Raw genomic sequence first — 16,051 nt, 5'->3', positions numbered from 1 at the left:
TGACTCTTTGCATTAAGAATTGCCATTTAACGTAAGGTCACCAAGTATAGTTGTGTGGACTGGGCACTGCACAATCCAATGTGCGCTGTTCACATTTTTGTCCATGGAAAGGTGCCTCCTATGGTATATAACATGTGTGGCTGAATGTGGGAGCCCTGTTTCTGTAGAAACTGGTAGATGTGGTAGCACCTTATATTTCTGGAGGACCCTTATTACTGAATAGTTGTTAAGAAGATAGTAGAGAAAAAGATGACTCTACCATCAGGTACCATCAGGTACTGAAAAATCCCAGAGGTATGCATTATCTCTTGGCCTACCTCACATACTCTGTAGGGATGGTATTAGTGATTTCTCCTCCCCCAGCTCTATCCCTTAGGTTTTGTGTTTGATACCCTGTTTGATAGAACTTTCTTATTTCAGCTAGGGCAGTAACATCAAACTGTATATGTTCAAATCAATTATTTTTGTTAATGTCTAATGACTAGCATTTTAATTTCATAACTAACTGAATCCTACCCACAGAAAAACATAAATCAAGAACCTCTGTATTTCTTCAGTGAGTCTCGGCAGCTTCTATTACTAGTGTTTCTTTTTTTCTTTTTTTAATCAGTGTCTGGTCTCCATTTAATTTTACCCTTGAATGTCCTTCCTCTTCCTTATCAATACTAGTGAGGAAGATGTAGGGTTGATTACGAACCATGTAACTATTTCTTAATCTGGGCAGATGATAGAACAAAGACACTGAATGCACGTGAAATGACTTCAGAAGAAATGGAGAATATTTGGAAATAAGACCAGTATTTTCCAAATATCTCCTGAGATACATGTTTTATGAGGTTGATTTGTATGGTGATTAAAATTACGATCTTTTTTCCTTATACCTGGATAATTTCATTTTAAGTGGAAGTATGTATTATTTCCTAATGTATTAAATAAAAGTCTATCAGGCAAGGTGAAAGGAAAGATTCCATCATAATTACTTGCATGCTTTATAAACTCAACTAATGACTATTGATCTCTTTATGCCTCTCAGATAAACCTGGATGCGAGAGGATGCTAGAGACAATGAGAGTGGTGACTGTGAGCAGAGGGGCTATACCTTCCCCTCAACATCCCATCTCGATCTCTTTTTCATTCTCTCATGACTTTCTGTATGGAAACCCACAGTGATTCTGTGGCTAGTTACAATGTTCTACAAGGGAATGCATCTGTCTTTAAGAAACCATCAGTACTAGACAGGAAGTCCTAGGAGCACCTGATGGAGAGAGTTTGCTTTCCAAAAAGAGTTGTATTCTCTGATTGGCAAGTGTGTTGCAAGGTTTAAGAACCTACTCTTATCAGATGAAGATGGACATAGAAGTGGAATTCACCGAAAGAGATTTACCTCTATCTAGATGCTATTGCTGCAAAATTGTTCTACCCATATCTATATTTAGCTTAAGAGCAACAGAAGGGAGACTGTGACGGCACTGGGTTAAAGGTGATGTTTCTGCTTAGGAAACTTTGAATTTGCTGTCCCTTCTGTTGTAACTCTTTTTCTCCAGATAGTTGCCAGGCCCATTATTTGGGCTTAAACTTCAGAGGTGACTAATGTCAGCCTAATGTCCTGTCTCCCTCCTTGGTCACCACTACATGACCTTCCTCATGACATTTACCAATGTCTGAAACGCTCTTATTTATTTGTTGATTCATTTGCTGTCTAGATTCCCTCCATTGAGATGCAAGTAGTAATGAGAACAGGGACTTCATCTTTCTCATTAGTTTGTCTCTTCCTTAGAAGTGGACTGAATGTGTGGGTTCCATGTTAACATAAGGAATCACCATGGTTATTGCTAAAATTCATGTATCTGAGTTATCCTTGGTTGACTTGATATTCATAGTAAGGAAAAAATATTTAGGGTAAATATTTATAACTATTAATATAATAAATTATTTTAGCTGATGTTTAACATATCCATTTTCTTCCTTTTAATAAACATCTCTATGCATACATGGCTTTCCCCTTCCTGTGTACCATGCGAAGCATGGATATAAAAGCCATCCTTGGTAGCAAGGTATGGCAAAAGGGCAAGAGATTAAACAGATGAAGAGGTAAGAGGGGAAGAAACTGGAATATGAACGGGGGCTGTTTAAGGAGATAGTTTCATTTTTGGGTCTCTGATATTTTAGCGCAGAATGGGATTTTAGGTATCATTTTTTTTTCACTGCATGTGATAATGTCATCATTTATTTTTAAATGGTTCTAAATTGCAGATTTAAGTTTATTTCAAATCAACTCTATTTTTAAATTACTTTTAATAGGAAGAAATGAAGCAAGGACATACATAATCTACTATACTCAAAGGACTCAAACAAATACATGTTTGGCTGTGAATTCCAAACTCTCACCAAAATCAAGAGATACAAGTCCGACTAAAATAGAAGGGGGTCTTCGAAAAGTTCATAGGAAATGCATATTATGAAGAAGACTGTATGGATTTCAAAAAAATTTTTGCCCTGAAATAAACTCACATTTTAATTCATTTTTTCCCATGAACTTTTCAAAGTCCACTCATAAAGTTTGTTTCATTGGGGAAGAATTTCAAGTATTGCACTTTAAAATTACTTTTCTCTACCATATTTGTCCCAGCTTTCTCCTGAATTCACTATGTTTTCAGCAAACATGTTTTTATGAATCCTTAATATAAAAGTAACTAAATTTTCTACTGCAACTTTGGGAGAGTACTCTATAGAGGTATTTTTTTTTTTTAATGGCATGTTTACTTACAAAATTGAGAGATGGGGGCATCCAGTTGAGGCACGTTTCCTCCCTTGGCATTGAGTTTCTGAACTTGGGTTGGAGGCACAGGCTTGTGTGACTGCCCAGTGGCCCGATACATGGCTTGGACCCACAGAATGCGATCTTGCTCGTCGTCACTGGCAAATATCACCGTGTCTCCTTCTTTGACTGCGTTGAAGAAGGCTCGGCCACCCTCCAAACCTGGAAGACAAGGGAATAATGACTTCTACTCAGCCGAACTACAGTGTTCCCAGCCAGAGTGAGCCCTTACAAAAATAAGTTCTGCTGTTTTCTCTTGGGCTGGAGGAGGAGAGGAACAATTTTTTGACTCTGAGCTGGTTAGTCTAAGACCTGCTTGGCCATAGAGTGAGACTGTGATGTTAGAGGCATTTCGAGTCTGGCTCTTGTCTCTTTGTCCAGCTGGGGACCAGGCTATCAAGCTGGCTATTTCCTGGCTGGCTGGGAAAACATCTGCCTGTAAACATACTGTTATTTTCTTCCCCCTCATCCTTAAAAGCACCCAAACTGGGACCAGCAGATGGCATAATGATTACGTCACTAGACTCCCACATAGTCGAGCGTGGTTTGAGTTCTGGACCAGGTGGCTTAAACTCACACCAGGCATGTGTGTGTGCATGCCCAAATCCTGAGAGGAGACTGGAGAAGGGACTGCAGTGCCGCTGGCCATCCTTCCTGGGGAGGGGGTGATTTCTCGCTTTCTGTCTCTCTGTCTCTCAGCGAGCACACACCCCTTACAACAAAACTCTTAAAAACAAACAAAGAAACAATAAATACTAACATAAACTTCTCCTGACCCCGCCCCTCCCTTTAGCTACCATCCTACTGTTTTCTATAATGAGAGAGAGCTCTATCAAGGCTTCTCAAATTTTAGTACACATAGAATCCCCTGGGCACTTGGTTATTATGCAGATTTTGATTCGGTAGGTCTGGAATGGAGCCAGAGAGTCAGCATTCCTAGTGAGCTCCCAGACATGCATGTGCAGCTTCTGATTCAGTTCCAAGGTCCTCTTATTCCACCATAAAGCCCCTCTGATTAGGCTGTACCCTACTGCAATTTTCTTGTCCAGATCACCAATTCTACCTTCTTAAATGCAACGATTACTTCAGAGTTTTTATTTTATTCAATCGATTGACCTTACAACAGCACTTGATGTTCACTTCCTTCTCTTCAAAACATTTTCTTCACTTAGCTCCCAGGAAATCCAGGTTTCCTCCTATCTCCCTGTCTCATTTGCTAGTTCCTCCTCTTCTTCCTGACCTTTAGATGCCAGAACATTCTGGCATACTGTCCCTGTACCTCTTTTCTTTATCTCTACTCTTGCCTCCAGTGATATCAACCAGCCTTGAAATACTATGGGCATGTAATGGTCCCTACGTTTCTAATTCCACCCTGGGCCTTTCCTTTAAACTCCAGAACTGGATATCTAATGGCTTTCTTGACTTCTCCACATGAGTATTTGACAAACATCCCAAGTTTGCCACACCTAGAGCTAAACTCCCAGTCTTTCTCACCACATTCTCTAGCTCAGTGAAGCTGAACCCATCTCTCTAACTACTCAAGCTTACAGCTTTGGAATTCTTTTTTATTTTGATTGCCAGAGGGTGTGTGCACTCTCCACAGAGAGAAAGATGAAGAGAAAGCACCCCTCAATGGGGTGTGGTCATCTTTTCCATTTCTCCATCCTGATGGAATTTTGGACACACATGCACAAACACCTGGTGTGTTTTGCAAGCTGTTGGCACCGGGATTTGAACCACACTTGACTATATGGGATCCAGATCTCTTAAGCACTGGGCTATGAGGTTGATCCTGAAATTATTCTTGATTATTATTCCAGATATCTACCTGACTCTTACCCTTACCTCTTCATATTTTTGCTTAAATGTCACCTTCTTACTGATGCCTTCCCTAACCCCCACCCCTTTGATCCATCTCTCTCATCTTGCTTCATCTTTGTCCATTGCTCTTACCACCTTCTAGAAAACTGTGTTATTTACTTTGCTCTCTAAAGACAAAGAGCCTTTTTGTCTGTTTTGCTCACTACTGTGAACCTGGAATATACAGCAGTACCACGTGCCTAGAATTATTCTCAGCACAGACTATATGCTCTACAAATATCTGTTGAATTAATCAATGTTTTATAAAGCCATCTTTTGCCATGCGTAGTTATCAAGGTTAAAATTTAAAGAATTAGAGGGAAGCCCCTCTTTGGGCTCAAACCAAAGCTACATTGTGTCCACTGACATATTCCGGAGTCTATATTTTAGAGTATTGAGTGTGCTCTAGTCAGAAATTAAGCTTCATATCTTCATCAGTTTCCTCATCATCTCTGCAGTTACACTTAAAAACTGAGAGGAGAGAAGCCAGCAGATTATAGAGTGGTTGGGACGCTGGACTCCCACATGGCCAACTGTGATTAAATCCCTAACCTAATGGCTTGAAAGTCATGCCAGGTGCATGTATGTGCATGCCCAAAATCCCAGGAGGAGAGCTGGTAGAGAGGGAATCGTGGCTTAGCCACCCCTCTAGGGGTGATCTCTCACTTTCCTTATCATCTCTCTCTTTTCTCTGGTGAGCACACAAACCCTGTGGCAAAAACCTTAAAAAAAAATTGAGAGGAGAATGAATGAGAGATTAACATTTCCAACTCTCCACTGAGATCCACCCTATAGCCCATATAACATTTGTAATGAGAAAAGATTTCTGGAGACATTAAGACCTCCATTGCACTGAGAATGTCAATTAAGGTGTCTTTTCTGTAAGAGTGAATATGTATTTTGCACTTGTACATGATATATATGGCCAGGGATTGGGACAACAAAAACTGATACTTCATATGGAAGGTCTAGTAATACGACATCACTAAAGTTTTTCTTTTGTTTTAGTTTCCAGAGGTTATGGAAAGTAAGGAGAGAGAAAGAGAGACAGAAAGAAAGAGTCAGACTCTCAGTGGGGCATAGTCACACCACAATCCCTTCTCTTCTATTTCCCTTTCCTGTCAGGATTTGGGGCATGCATACGCACATGCCTGGCATGTTTTCCAAGCCACCAGGGCTGGGACTCAAACCACAGATGGTTATATGGGATCCAGCTCCCTGTGCACAGTGCTTAACCACTGCACTACAGGGTGCCCCTCAATAAAGCCCTAATGACAGCTTTTTGGTGGTTATGATTATAAGAAAACATTTTGCCTAATCTCTTACAGAGGGTTTTAAAATGTGTAAAAAAATTATGGAGAGGGAGGAAGGAAGAAAAAGAACTTTAAGGGTGTTTTAACTCTGAAAAGTGAGCAGTAAGGAGCTAAAGAGGGCCCACAGAACTTCTGCAGGCTAGTCTCATGGCAGACTTAGGATATGCTACTGTGTGTGTGTGTGTGCTACAGACAGTAAATGCTAGGATAGATATAGTTGAAAGATTTTCCTGCCCTACCACCTCCCCACCCCCCAGGGCCTGATACTGGGGGTGGGATACTGTGTTCCTTGGGCTACTGTCTGAAAGTCAGTTCATGGGGCTACTTAGGGAAGTGGAGAGCCCACTCCCTTGTGTAGTTATTCAGAGATGCAGATCGAAGAGCACCAAGAAGTTTTTAGATTTTCAAAATTTAATCCTCCCTTAGCCCTATGATGTAAATGCTCTTATACCCATTTTACAGATGAGGAAACTGAGTTCCAGAGAAGCTGATCACTAGGTATGGTCACAAAGCTGGCCTGTATGGGTCAGAGCTTGGATGCTAACCACCACTGGCTCCAGGGCTGATGTCCATAACCACTGTGCTGTCCTCCTGCAGAGCATGAAGATCAGGGCTGGGCATGCAGTCTGGGGGTTCATCATGAACCAGAGAATGAAGCTTGACTATGGAGTGAATGAGGGCAAAGAGAACACCTTAGGCAATGTAAGGGATGCAAAGACACAGCTCTGACCAGCAGAGCCTTTTCAGAAAAAATAAGTGATGGAGGGCATACCAAAGAGAGCAGGGACAGAGAGGAGCCACGTGGTCGAAGGTGAACCCAGAGAGGAGAGAGCAGAGTGAACACTGACGTGTGCTACAGGGGCAGTGGAGTCTTAGGAAGAGCACTGATTCCTCGGACTGGGGACTAAGACCACGAACTGTGATGTGGGACAGTGCATGGGCTCCCCAAGGAGGACGTGGTGTGCAGCCCCACAGGTGCTGACCTGTCAAGAACAAGAGGGCACATCTAGAAACGGACAGAGGCAGGCTGGGCAAGGGAATGCTGGCAGCTCCCTGAGGACTGACCTTCCAACCACTGGCTTGGACGTAGCCCATGATACGTAGGTTATTCGCAGTAGTAAAAGAGGTCTATATGGATGGTCGAAGGTTGACTTAGCTGTTTGATAAACTATGTCACTGAATTGTTCTAAATGAAAATTCTTTTATTTGAAAATCTATTAATCCGATAGGAATTGGGAAATTATATATACTCTTCAAACTACATTCAGGAAACTGTAAAGTAAAGCATTGTCATTTTTGGCTTGAGAGGAATAGCCTGTAAGTAAATCTTACATACAGTTATATTTACCAGTTCCCTAAATTAAAGTTTCAAGGACCCTAACTGAGTGGCATTTATTTAGCACAAATGCTTGTGTCTGGGTGACCACCTGGCCCCCAAGCTGGCAGCAAGGCAAGGACAATCCAGGTATGTCTGTTTCTCCTATGGCAAAGAGAAATGGGCCAGAGAGTACCTCGCCCATAGACATCTCCACCAGCTGGATCCACTGACAACCCGGATAAAGCCAGGACTAGGAAGGGAAAAGACGGACCTCAAAGTCCTCTTCCATTTTTACTCCCACCTTTCTGAAGCAGCTAAGGAGACTATTAAAGTCTCTGGGGACATTGGCTAAAATGTGCCTGCCTTCCATTTCCAGCTGACAACCTTTACTGTGTATAGGCATCTCCATAGAGCTTGTATAATACGAGGATTCTGTCCTCCTTCCTTCTGGTTCATAGCTCAGAGTGGGACCCAGGAACTTAAAAAACATTTTTCTTCCCTTAGGTTTATTCGTGTATTTCATTAGAGACAGAGGAAGAGGCAGAAAAGAAGTGAGAGAGCAGGAGGAAGGGAGAGAGGACAGGAGGGAGGGCGGAAGCGAGGGAGAGAGGGAGGGAGGCAGAGAGAAACGGAGATCCTTGACAGGGTCTTCATGTGGTGATGCTGCTCCCAGTCGTGCAGCCAGCCAGGATCATGGGTGTGCTCATTTCCAGTGTGTGTAGGATGTGTGCAAGTCAGTGTAGAGCCGGACACATGGCCTCCAACATCACGAACACTGCCTCTACTGCCTGCACCACCATGGCTGGGCCTAGGAACTTTTATTTTTAACAAGCAGTCTTTAAGACATTCTGAGTTAGACTTTTCTTATGACAATTGGGAGTATTTAAATCTCCATTTCCAATCAAACATTACTTGGGAAATAAATAGGACTTGGCACATGGAGAAGCAGAGAGAAGAAGCTGCTCATTATTCTCAAGAACATAATCAATTTACTTTCCATTTACATCTTTCGTAAAGGAATCTATAAATTATATCCCATGGGATCGATGTGAAAAAAAAAAGAAATAAAAGAAGCTTTAAAAATATATGTGCACAGTTACTCCTTATATATGTGGATAGACTAGCTCTCTCTCCCCACTTCTTCCCTCCCTGTTCTAGGTCAAGAATTCTGCTTTCATCTGATAGACTAACAACCATAGCTTTGCTCTAGCTGTTCACATAGCTATATTTTACTGCAAATGCCGAAGGATGACACGGGTTAGACCACCAGTCTCAGCTTTGCCTTGAGCAACAGCCTTTGATCTCGCAAATCTCAGTTTCTCCATTTGCAAAATGAGATGATGATTCCGGTCCTGTCCACTTTACAGAACTGCAGGAAGAACTCGGTGCAATCACGTAGAGAGAAAGGAGTGAGATGGTTTACATTTTACTGCCATAAAATGGTACTGGCATTGGTCCTCCTCATATTGGTTCTTAAGCCTAAAATGTAGGTCTTAAAAAGGACTGAATTCATTTATTTAAAGAGAATCCAAACAATCACAGAATGCTCTTAGTTTTTATTTTTTTTTTCCTTTCTTTCTTTCTTTGTCTGCTACAAGGTACATGAGTTCACTAGTGAGAGAGAGAGAGGGAGAGAGGGAGAAAGAAGAAAGAGGAAGGAGGGAGAGGAAAAGAGAGGGAGGGAGAGGAAGAAAGAGGAAGGAAGGAGGGGAGGGGGAGAAAAAGGGAGGGAGAGAGGGAGAGAAAGTGAGAAATCACCCTCCAGGAGGGATGGCCAGGCTGCAACTCTTTCTCCTTCACTCTCCTTTTGAGATTTTGGGTATGCACACACACATGCCTGGCATGATTTTTTCAAGCTACAGGTCTGAGACTCGAACCTTGCATTGCCTATATGGGTTCGAACCACCTTAAACTCCACACCACCTGCTGTCCTGAGGCTTGTTTCTTCATGTGGGAGCCCAGTCCTTGTACTGAAATAGTGCATAAAATTGTTTTGTTTCGAACTTGTAGGTTCTATTTATTATGAAGAATTTAATTCACGCCTATGTGGTCAAGTATGTTTTATGCTTTAGTGGTATGTAAATTACATACTGAAGTTCAAGATGGGGGCTGGAGGGAGGTGTTTGAGCCACTCAGGGTTGAGATTTAGAGGGTGCTAATTTTCCAGAGTGGGCCCCCGGCCTTCCCTGCCATACCTTTTCAGGTTAAGACCCCCATCTTCTCTTAAACTCTGTTTTTCTTTTATGTGTATTTTGTTGCATGTGGAAGAGCAATATGGGAGTAGAAAAAAAGGTTTTGGGCCAAATAATGCAGTATGGTTGGAAATGCTTCCCTTGTGCAGATTTGGCATAAAAATAAACTTCTCTGGGAGAGGGCTGTTGGTGCTTGTTGTTCATTAATATGCTGAAATGATTTCGCAACCCCCCCCCATTTTGAAGGTTCCTTGAGGCTGATTTCTATTCATTTTTTTTTTTCTGGGAAAAAGATAAAATGGGTGGGGGGTGATGTGTGAAGGGGCAGGATGTAGAACTGATGCAATGTAGAACTTAGAAGAAATACTAACATTTGCGTGGTTCTCTTAGTTACATAAGGCTTAGGAGCTTCGGTGTCTACGCTTCTGGAATGGTGTTTTCTTAAGAAAAAAATATATACAGGAAATGGTGGTTTTTTTCCTTCTTTTCCCCCCCAAGTGCCATCAGCTAACCTTATTCTCCTGGATTATAGCTAGGTAGCCAGGGGATAAGGAGACACAGGGCAAGCTCACTCGGTCATGGAGACATACCGCCTGCCAAACCCGCACGTTATTAGTGAAAATGCGTGCGCACGCACACACAGTCCTTGGTGCACATGAAGGACTTCTCTCTCAGATATTTTTTAAAACTTTACATGGAGGAAATACATATTTGATGTGAGTAAAGGAATATAAAAAATACATTGTTTTATTATTTACTTATTTATTTTTAAAAAGGTGGTGTGTGCTCACTGGAGAGACAGAGAAAGATGGAGAGATGGAAAACAAGAAATCACCCCCTAGGGGGGTGTCCATGCTGAAATCCCTTCTCCTCCCTTCTCCTCTTTGGATTTTGGGCACACACGTACACACACCTGGCATGAGTTTTAAGTCTCCAGGTCTGGGACTCAAACCATGGTCAACTATGTAAGAGTACAGAGACATAAACATTAGGCCATCTGCTGGTCCCTCATTTTTTATTTTAAAACAGAGAGTCTCTTAATTTAAACCAAAGCCCTAAGATGGTATTTAATCAACCAGGATTAAAGTGGTATTTAATCAACCAGGATGGAGACTTCACATGATCATGGACTATGGCTGTCATGGGCGTTTGAGAAATGCACAGTAAATTGGCTGAGTGTCTAGCATGCAGTAAGTGCCCGACACATATTAGGTGACCATGATTTGGGAAGGCTGAGAGTGTGGGGTTCATGGAATAAAGGGCAGGCAAGTACCTGGTTGGGGGTCAGTGTAATCCACAGTGTAGCCATCAAGTTGCAGAAGTTCCTGAGGCTCTGCTTTCTTCTCCCGGTAACTACACATGGCAAATGTGTACTGACTGACCTGGGAAGGAAAAGCATATTGTGAGCTTGGTCCCTAAGAGCTCATGTCCCCCCTCCTCCCAAAAAAACCCTTCCCATTTAACCAAGTCCTCTCCCCTAGGGTTCTGGACTCAGTGACTGGATTTAAATCTAGTTGTCACCTCCTGGCCATGTGACTTTGAGCAAATTAATTAATCTCTCTGGTCCTCTGCTACTTCATCTCTAGAAGGAATGTAATCCTGGAATCTACCTCTTTGGTTTTCTGTGAGGAGTGAGTTTGCTTGTAGAATACATTAAGAATCTGTTCCTGGAACTTAGCAAGTGCTTGATAAAGGTTAGCTATGACTATATAGTTGCTGTATTTATAAACTAGGGTGACCTATAATACATGCAAGTGCTATATTTCTGTAGGTCAAAACTGGCTGAATGGCAGAAATTTTATAGGTTCTACCAAATGTGACCATGGCCCTAGCTGAGACAATCACACATTTGCAGATGCAACATGAGCCTTTGGGTCAGAAGTTAGAGACTAGACATTCATTTCTTATTATTTTCTAAGTGGACAGAAAAGGTTTATTCACTTTCCACAGGAGGAAAGGGGCCAGATGTGGAATTGTAGCGGCTCTGAGACAGATTTATTTATGCCCCCCATTTAGTGTTTTATTTTTTGCAGGCCAATTCTCAGTATCAAGCCACATGTCTTGCACCCTCTACCCCTCCCACTGAAGGAGTGCTTTGGGTTGCTTGGCAAAGTCTTCCCTTCATCTCAGACAAGTGCAGGAGTGACACGCTGTCACAAGCAATGAGCACTCGATCGCTAGGTGCCAGTCACAGTAGAGCAATTCTCAGCCCCCGATGGCACGGCCCCTGTCACTGGTGCCCTCAGTGGCAGCTCTCACTCTGCTGGCACACAGCACCCATACCAGTGCAGGGCGGCCCTTGCAGCTGCAGGCTTGCCTTCAGGACCCTGTCACCCCACTGGAACCAGATCCAGAGTGTACACTTAGCATCGCCGCACCTGGCTCATCCGCAGGCAGTCTGTGGAGAGCAAGCATCCTCCTAGCTTTGGGCTACTGGCTCACAGCCATTACCATTCACGATGTCCAGTGTCTTGGCAAAGGAGTGCCACATCCGTCATCCCTTAGGATTTCTCTTTATTAGAAAAGACATCTTCCAAGTGAACTTTGATCCAACTGGGACATTTTTAATCTCCTCTATGGTGAGATTTGTCTTTTTTCCCCCTTTTGTAGCGGTGATAAGAAATTGGTACTCTCAAGCCCTACTACACGCACCGACCATACTGTCCGAATCCTAGGGGTCCCAATGACAGATGAAGAGTGTCCCTTGGAGAATGTTTGGCTGGTTGGTTTGTCTGTTGCTGCCCTCTGTTGGTTCCTGATGAAAATTTTACTGTCCCACTTGGGCTTCTTTATAATGAAGATGGTTTGTAGAACCTGTTCTTTCCATTGCAAAGCCTTGATGGGCTCCAAGGGAAAAGTAAGCCAGGTCGTGAAGAGGATTTTCACAAGGAAACATACATTAATTATTTGTAAGAAGGATATCTGATAATATCTTTTTCAAATGGAAGGTTAAGAACACAAGCAGGTGGTCCTATAGGCCTGGGGGTCACACGGCTCTGGTAGATGATCACCTCTCTATTCTGAGAGCCCTCATCTATACTTTACCTGCACCCAGTTGTCGCCGGAGGAGTGCCCACACAGCAAACACCCAACACATGCATTTATAATGCATAAACAGTTTCCTTGCACTGGGCACAAATATTCTAACATTATGTAATGGAGCTGGTGCCCTTGCCCCCTAGATTATAAATCCTTTTAGGGCAGGCCCCAGGGACTCATGCATCTTGGTTGTAGTTACAACCCCAAAAACAACATCTACCAAATAATGGGCATTCTCTATTTGAGGCCAGTTGGTTAGAAACTTGAGTATGCATGATCTAATTAAAGAGAGTTTCCCCTCATAATTATATATGCCACTTCAAGCACAGCACCAGGCAGTCCTAGTGAATTACTGGTCCTGTGGATACAGATTTTCCATGACCCCTCAATGACAGTGATCACAGATTCTGCTCAAGTGGGTTCATGGTGATGTTTACCTGGCATTTCATCTGGCAACGAGAGCGATGATAGAGTTTGTTAGTGTGATTAGCCAAACACAGAGCTGCCGGTACTCACTTGAGATCAGAAAAATATCACAACAGAAGGGTGTTATTTCAAGATTCATGCATTTACTATTACTACACGGATGGGGTTTCTGATTTTTCCCCTTCTCTATTTTAGTGACTTGCTTCTTGGCGCACTGTGTGCTGCTGCCCTCTTCTGGTTATTCTGCTGCAGTCACCGAGGGCAAGCTGACTCGTAAATAAACGTGAGTAGGTTTATTTGGCAACTTACTTTAGAAAATAAAGGAGAGCAAAAGGAATTATTTCCTTTGGAATAAATCTAATTATTCCAAGTTTTGGAGGTAACCTAAGTTTTTCTAGAGTACTTGATGAGTGAGAAATTTTAAAAAATTGTTTTAAAAAGAGATTTTTTTGCATATAGCAAAAAATGCTTATAGCGTGTGTGCTCACTGGAGAGACAGAGAGACAGCAAACGAGAAATCACCCCCCTGGGAGGGGATGGCCACACCATAATCCCTTCTCCATTCTCCTCTCCGGATGCTGTGCACGCACACACACACACCCCTGGCGTGATTTCCAAGCTGCGGGGTCAGGAAATCAAACCACCAGCAACTACACAGGAGTCCAGTGATCTAACCATTACGCCATCTGCTGGTCACTCCCCAAATTTTTTGCAACTTCTACAGAACTTAAGAAAACACGTTTATCTGTAACGGTAGAGGTTTTTTTTTAAGATTTTATTTAACTTTATTTATTTATTTTTAATTTGACTAGAAAGGGGGAGGGAGGGAGAGAGAGAGAGAGAGAGAGAGAGAGAGAAAGCAAGAAAGCAAGCCACCCAGCTCTGGGACTCAAACTGCGGTCAGCCACATGGGAGTCCAGCACCCTTAACCACCACGCCACCTGCTGGCTCTGACAGTAGAAATCCTTTAAAGGTGAATTTTGATGAAAAGTTCAAAAGACAGTGAATGCTGTTGTAATAATGGCAGAGCCTAGAATGGATGTGAGAAGTCAGGAAGTCCTCCAGCCTTGTAAGAGAGAGATGGGACCAGAACAATAGAAAATGGGATCTGGGATTTCAGACGCCTAGCAGAAACCTCAAAGTGCTGTTGGAGAAAGGCCTTAAAGGACTACCCTTTATGTATCATGGTGGTTTTCGGCTGGTTCGTAATTTCTCACAGAACCATGGGATGGGTTGTTAAGACTTCCAAGGTTACAGATGTCAAGGTTTTATTTAAAGGTGGCTGAACCTTGAATACACAAGGAATCTCTTAGTTCATTTTTGGTGGGTCATTTAAACTGTAAGAAGGTATGAGACAATGTTTTGTAAAGAGTGCACTGCAGCTACTTTCGAGAGGGTGTATCAATGTGTTGGTGTGTACTGCTGGGAGGACAGGTTACATACAAACATGCAGGTCTCTAAAGTTAGGCCAATTAAACTGGAATCTCTGGATAGGGTGGGTCTCAGGAATCTACCCTTTTCATCACTGTCTCTGATATTTCTTAATGCATACTGAATTTGAGAACTACTGTTTTGACATGCAGGGACTGTCCACGGCATCTAAAGTTGTTCCTGGGTTCCCATCATATTCAGCAAATGGAATTCAGTTATGAGGTAAGACGGTAGTCCTTTCTTGTCCCTGACTCGCCTCTTCCCCCACCAAAATACTTTGATGTACAACTAATGACGGAGTGTAGTTTGTCTAAATTTCTACTTGTTGCCTTTACCATTATTCTTTGATAACTGAGCAGCTGTTATATTTACAGAACCTTGATCACTAGCCTTGCCCACGGTCCACATACACACATTTCAGAAAAGATTTTTAAAGTAAAATTTGCCAGAGAGAGACAGACAGAGTGAGAGAGTGTGGGAGAGGGGAGAAAACACCCCCATAGTGGAGTGTGGTCAAGCCGCTGTCCCTTCTCCATTTCTCACCCTGTCCGGATTTGGGGCATGTATGCACAGGTACCCAGTGTGTTTTGTAAGCCACTGGGGCCAAGTTTCTAACTGTCCTGTCACCTATGTGGGATCCAGTTCCTTTATCATCAGGCCGCAGGGCAGTCTATAGTAAATAATGATTTATTTAAGGCAGATGCATTCATTCACTCATTTAACAGATACTTAGGTACTATGCTTGCTGCTGGGAATATAAAGCTGCACAAACTTACACATGATTCTTGACCTCTTGTCTAGAGAGAAGGCAGACATTAATCATACTATTTTGGAAATGTGTTATTTTTATAGTGATTTTTTTTTTCTTTTGAGAGGGATTTTTGCTAAAGGGCTCATGTGCTTGCTGGAGAGAGAGGGAGAGAGAGGGAGAAAGAGCGAGAGTGAGAGCGAGAGTGAGAGCAAGAAAGGGAGCGAGCAAATAAGAAATCGGCACCCGGGGGAAATGGCTACGCCACCATCCCTTCTCCATTCTCCTATCTGGATCTTGGGCACACATGCACATGTGCCCAGTGTGTATTTTAAGCTGTTAGGTCTGGGGCTCAAACTGCGGTCAACTACGTGAGAGTCAGGCGAGGTAACCAGTACGTCATCTGCTGGACCCAGTGATAATTGCTTTTAAAAAGAGTTACATGGTACTGCAAAAGCTTGGAGGATTTGATCTAACTGGTTGGTCAGGCAAGATATTCATGAGGAAGTACTGACCCTGAAAGAAAGGCAAGATTTGAAGATGGAGAAAAATCTTTACGGTGTGAGCACACACTTGCTGGGGACTGAGGACCATTTTTAATGTGATGTGCTTGTGAATAAAGGATCGTGGCGTCTAAATCTCAGACTGATTGACACTGATGCAACGGCCATTTGGGAGAATGAGTTTTGAGTGTATCTAGAACCTGGCTTTAATTTTCAGACTCAATATATTCTAGCTAAAAGGACCCTGGGCAGGTCAGTTAACTTCGCTTTTCATTATTTTTATTATTTTGTTCTAAAATTTTTCCAGAGGGCCCATATTGGAGGGGGGGGAAAGAAGGTGGAAGAAGAGGAGGAGGAGGAGGAGGAGGAGAGAAAAGTACCCTATACGGGCAATGGTCACACC

At 42.7% G+C, this 16,051-nt stretch overlaps 1 protein-coding gene across 25 annotated transcripts in view; it reads right to left on the bottom strand.

Moving 5' to 3' along the window:
* CADPS (calcium dependent secretion activator) overlaps positions 1–16,051 on the bottom strand; it is a 423,537-nt gene that overhangs the window by 181,256 nt on the left and 226,230 nt on the right. For all 25 annotated transcript variants that reach the window (XM_027775523.1, XM_027775527.1, XM_027775526.1 and 22 more), the window contains exons 9-10: positions 10,775–10,883; positions 2,768–2,980 (exon numbers count right to left, since the gene is read on the bottom strand). In XM_027775523.1, the coding sequence (XP_027631324.1) occupies positions 2,768–2,980; positions 10,775–10,883 (322 nt within the window). The remainder of the gene's footprint in view (positions 1–2,767; positions 2,981–10,774; positions 10,884–16,051) is intronic.

This window comes from Tupaia chinensis, unplaced genomic scaffold, assembly GCF_000334495.1.
Source record: "Tupaia chinensis unplaced genomic scaffold, TupChi_1.0 Scaffold000569_1, whole genome shotgun sequence".
Classification (NCBI taxonomy): Eukaryota; Metazoa; Chordata; class Mammalia; order Scandentia; family Tupaiidae; genus Tupaia; species Tupaia belangeri.
The sequence above is the reverse complement of the archived record's forward strand: the minus strand, read 5'-3'. Positions and strand labels throughout refer to the sequence as shown.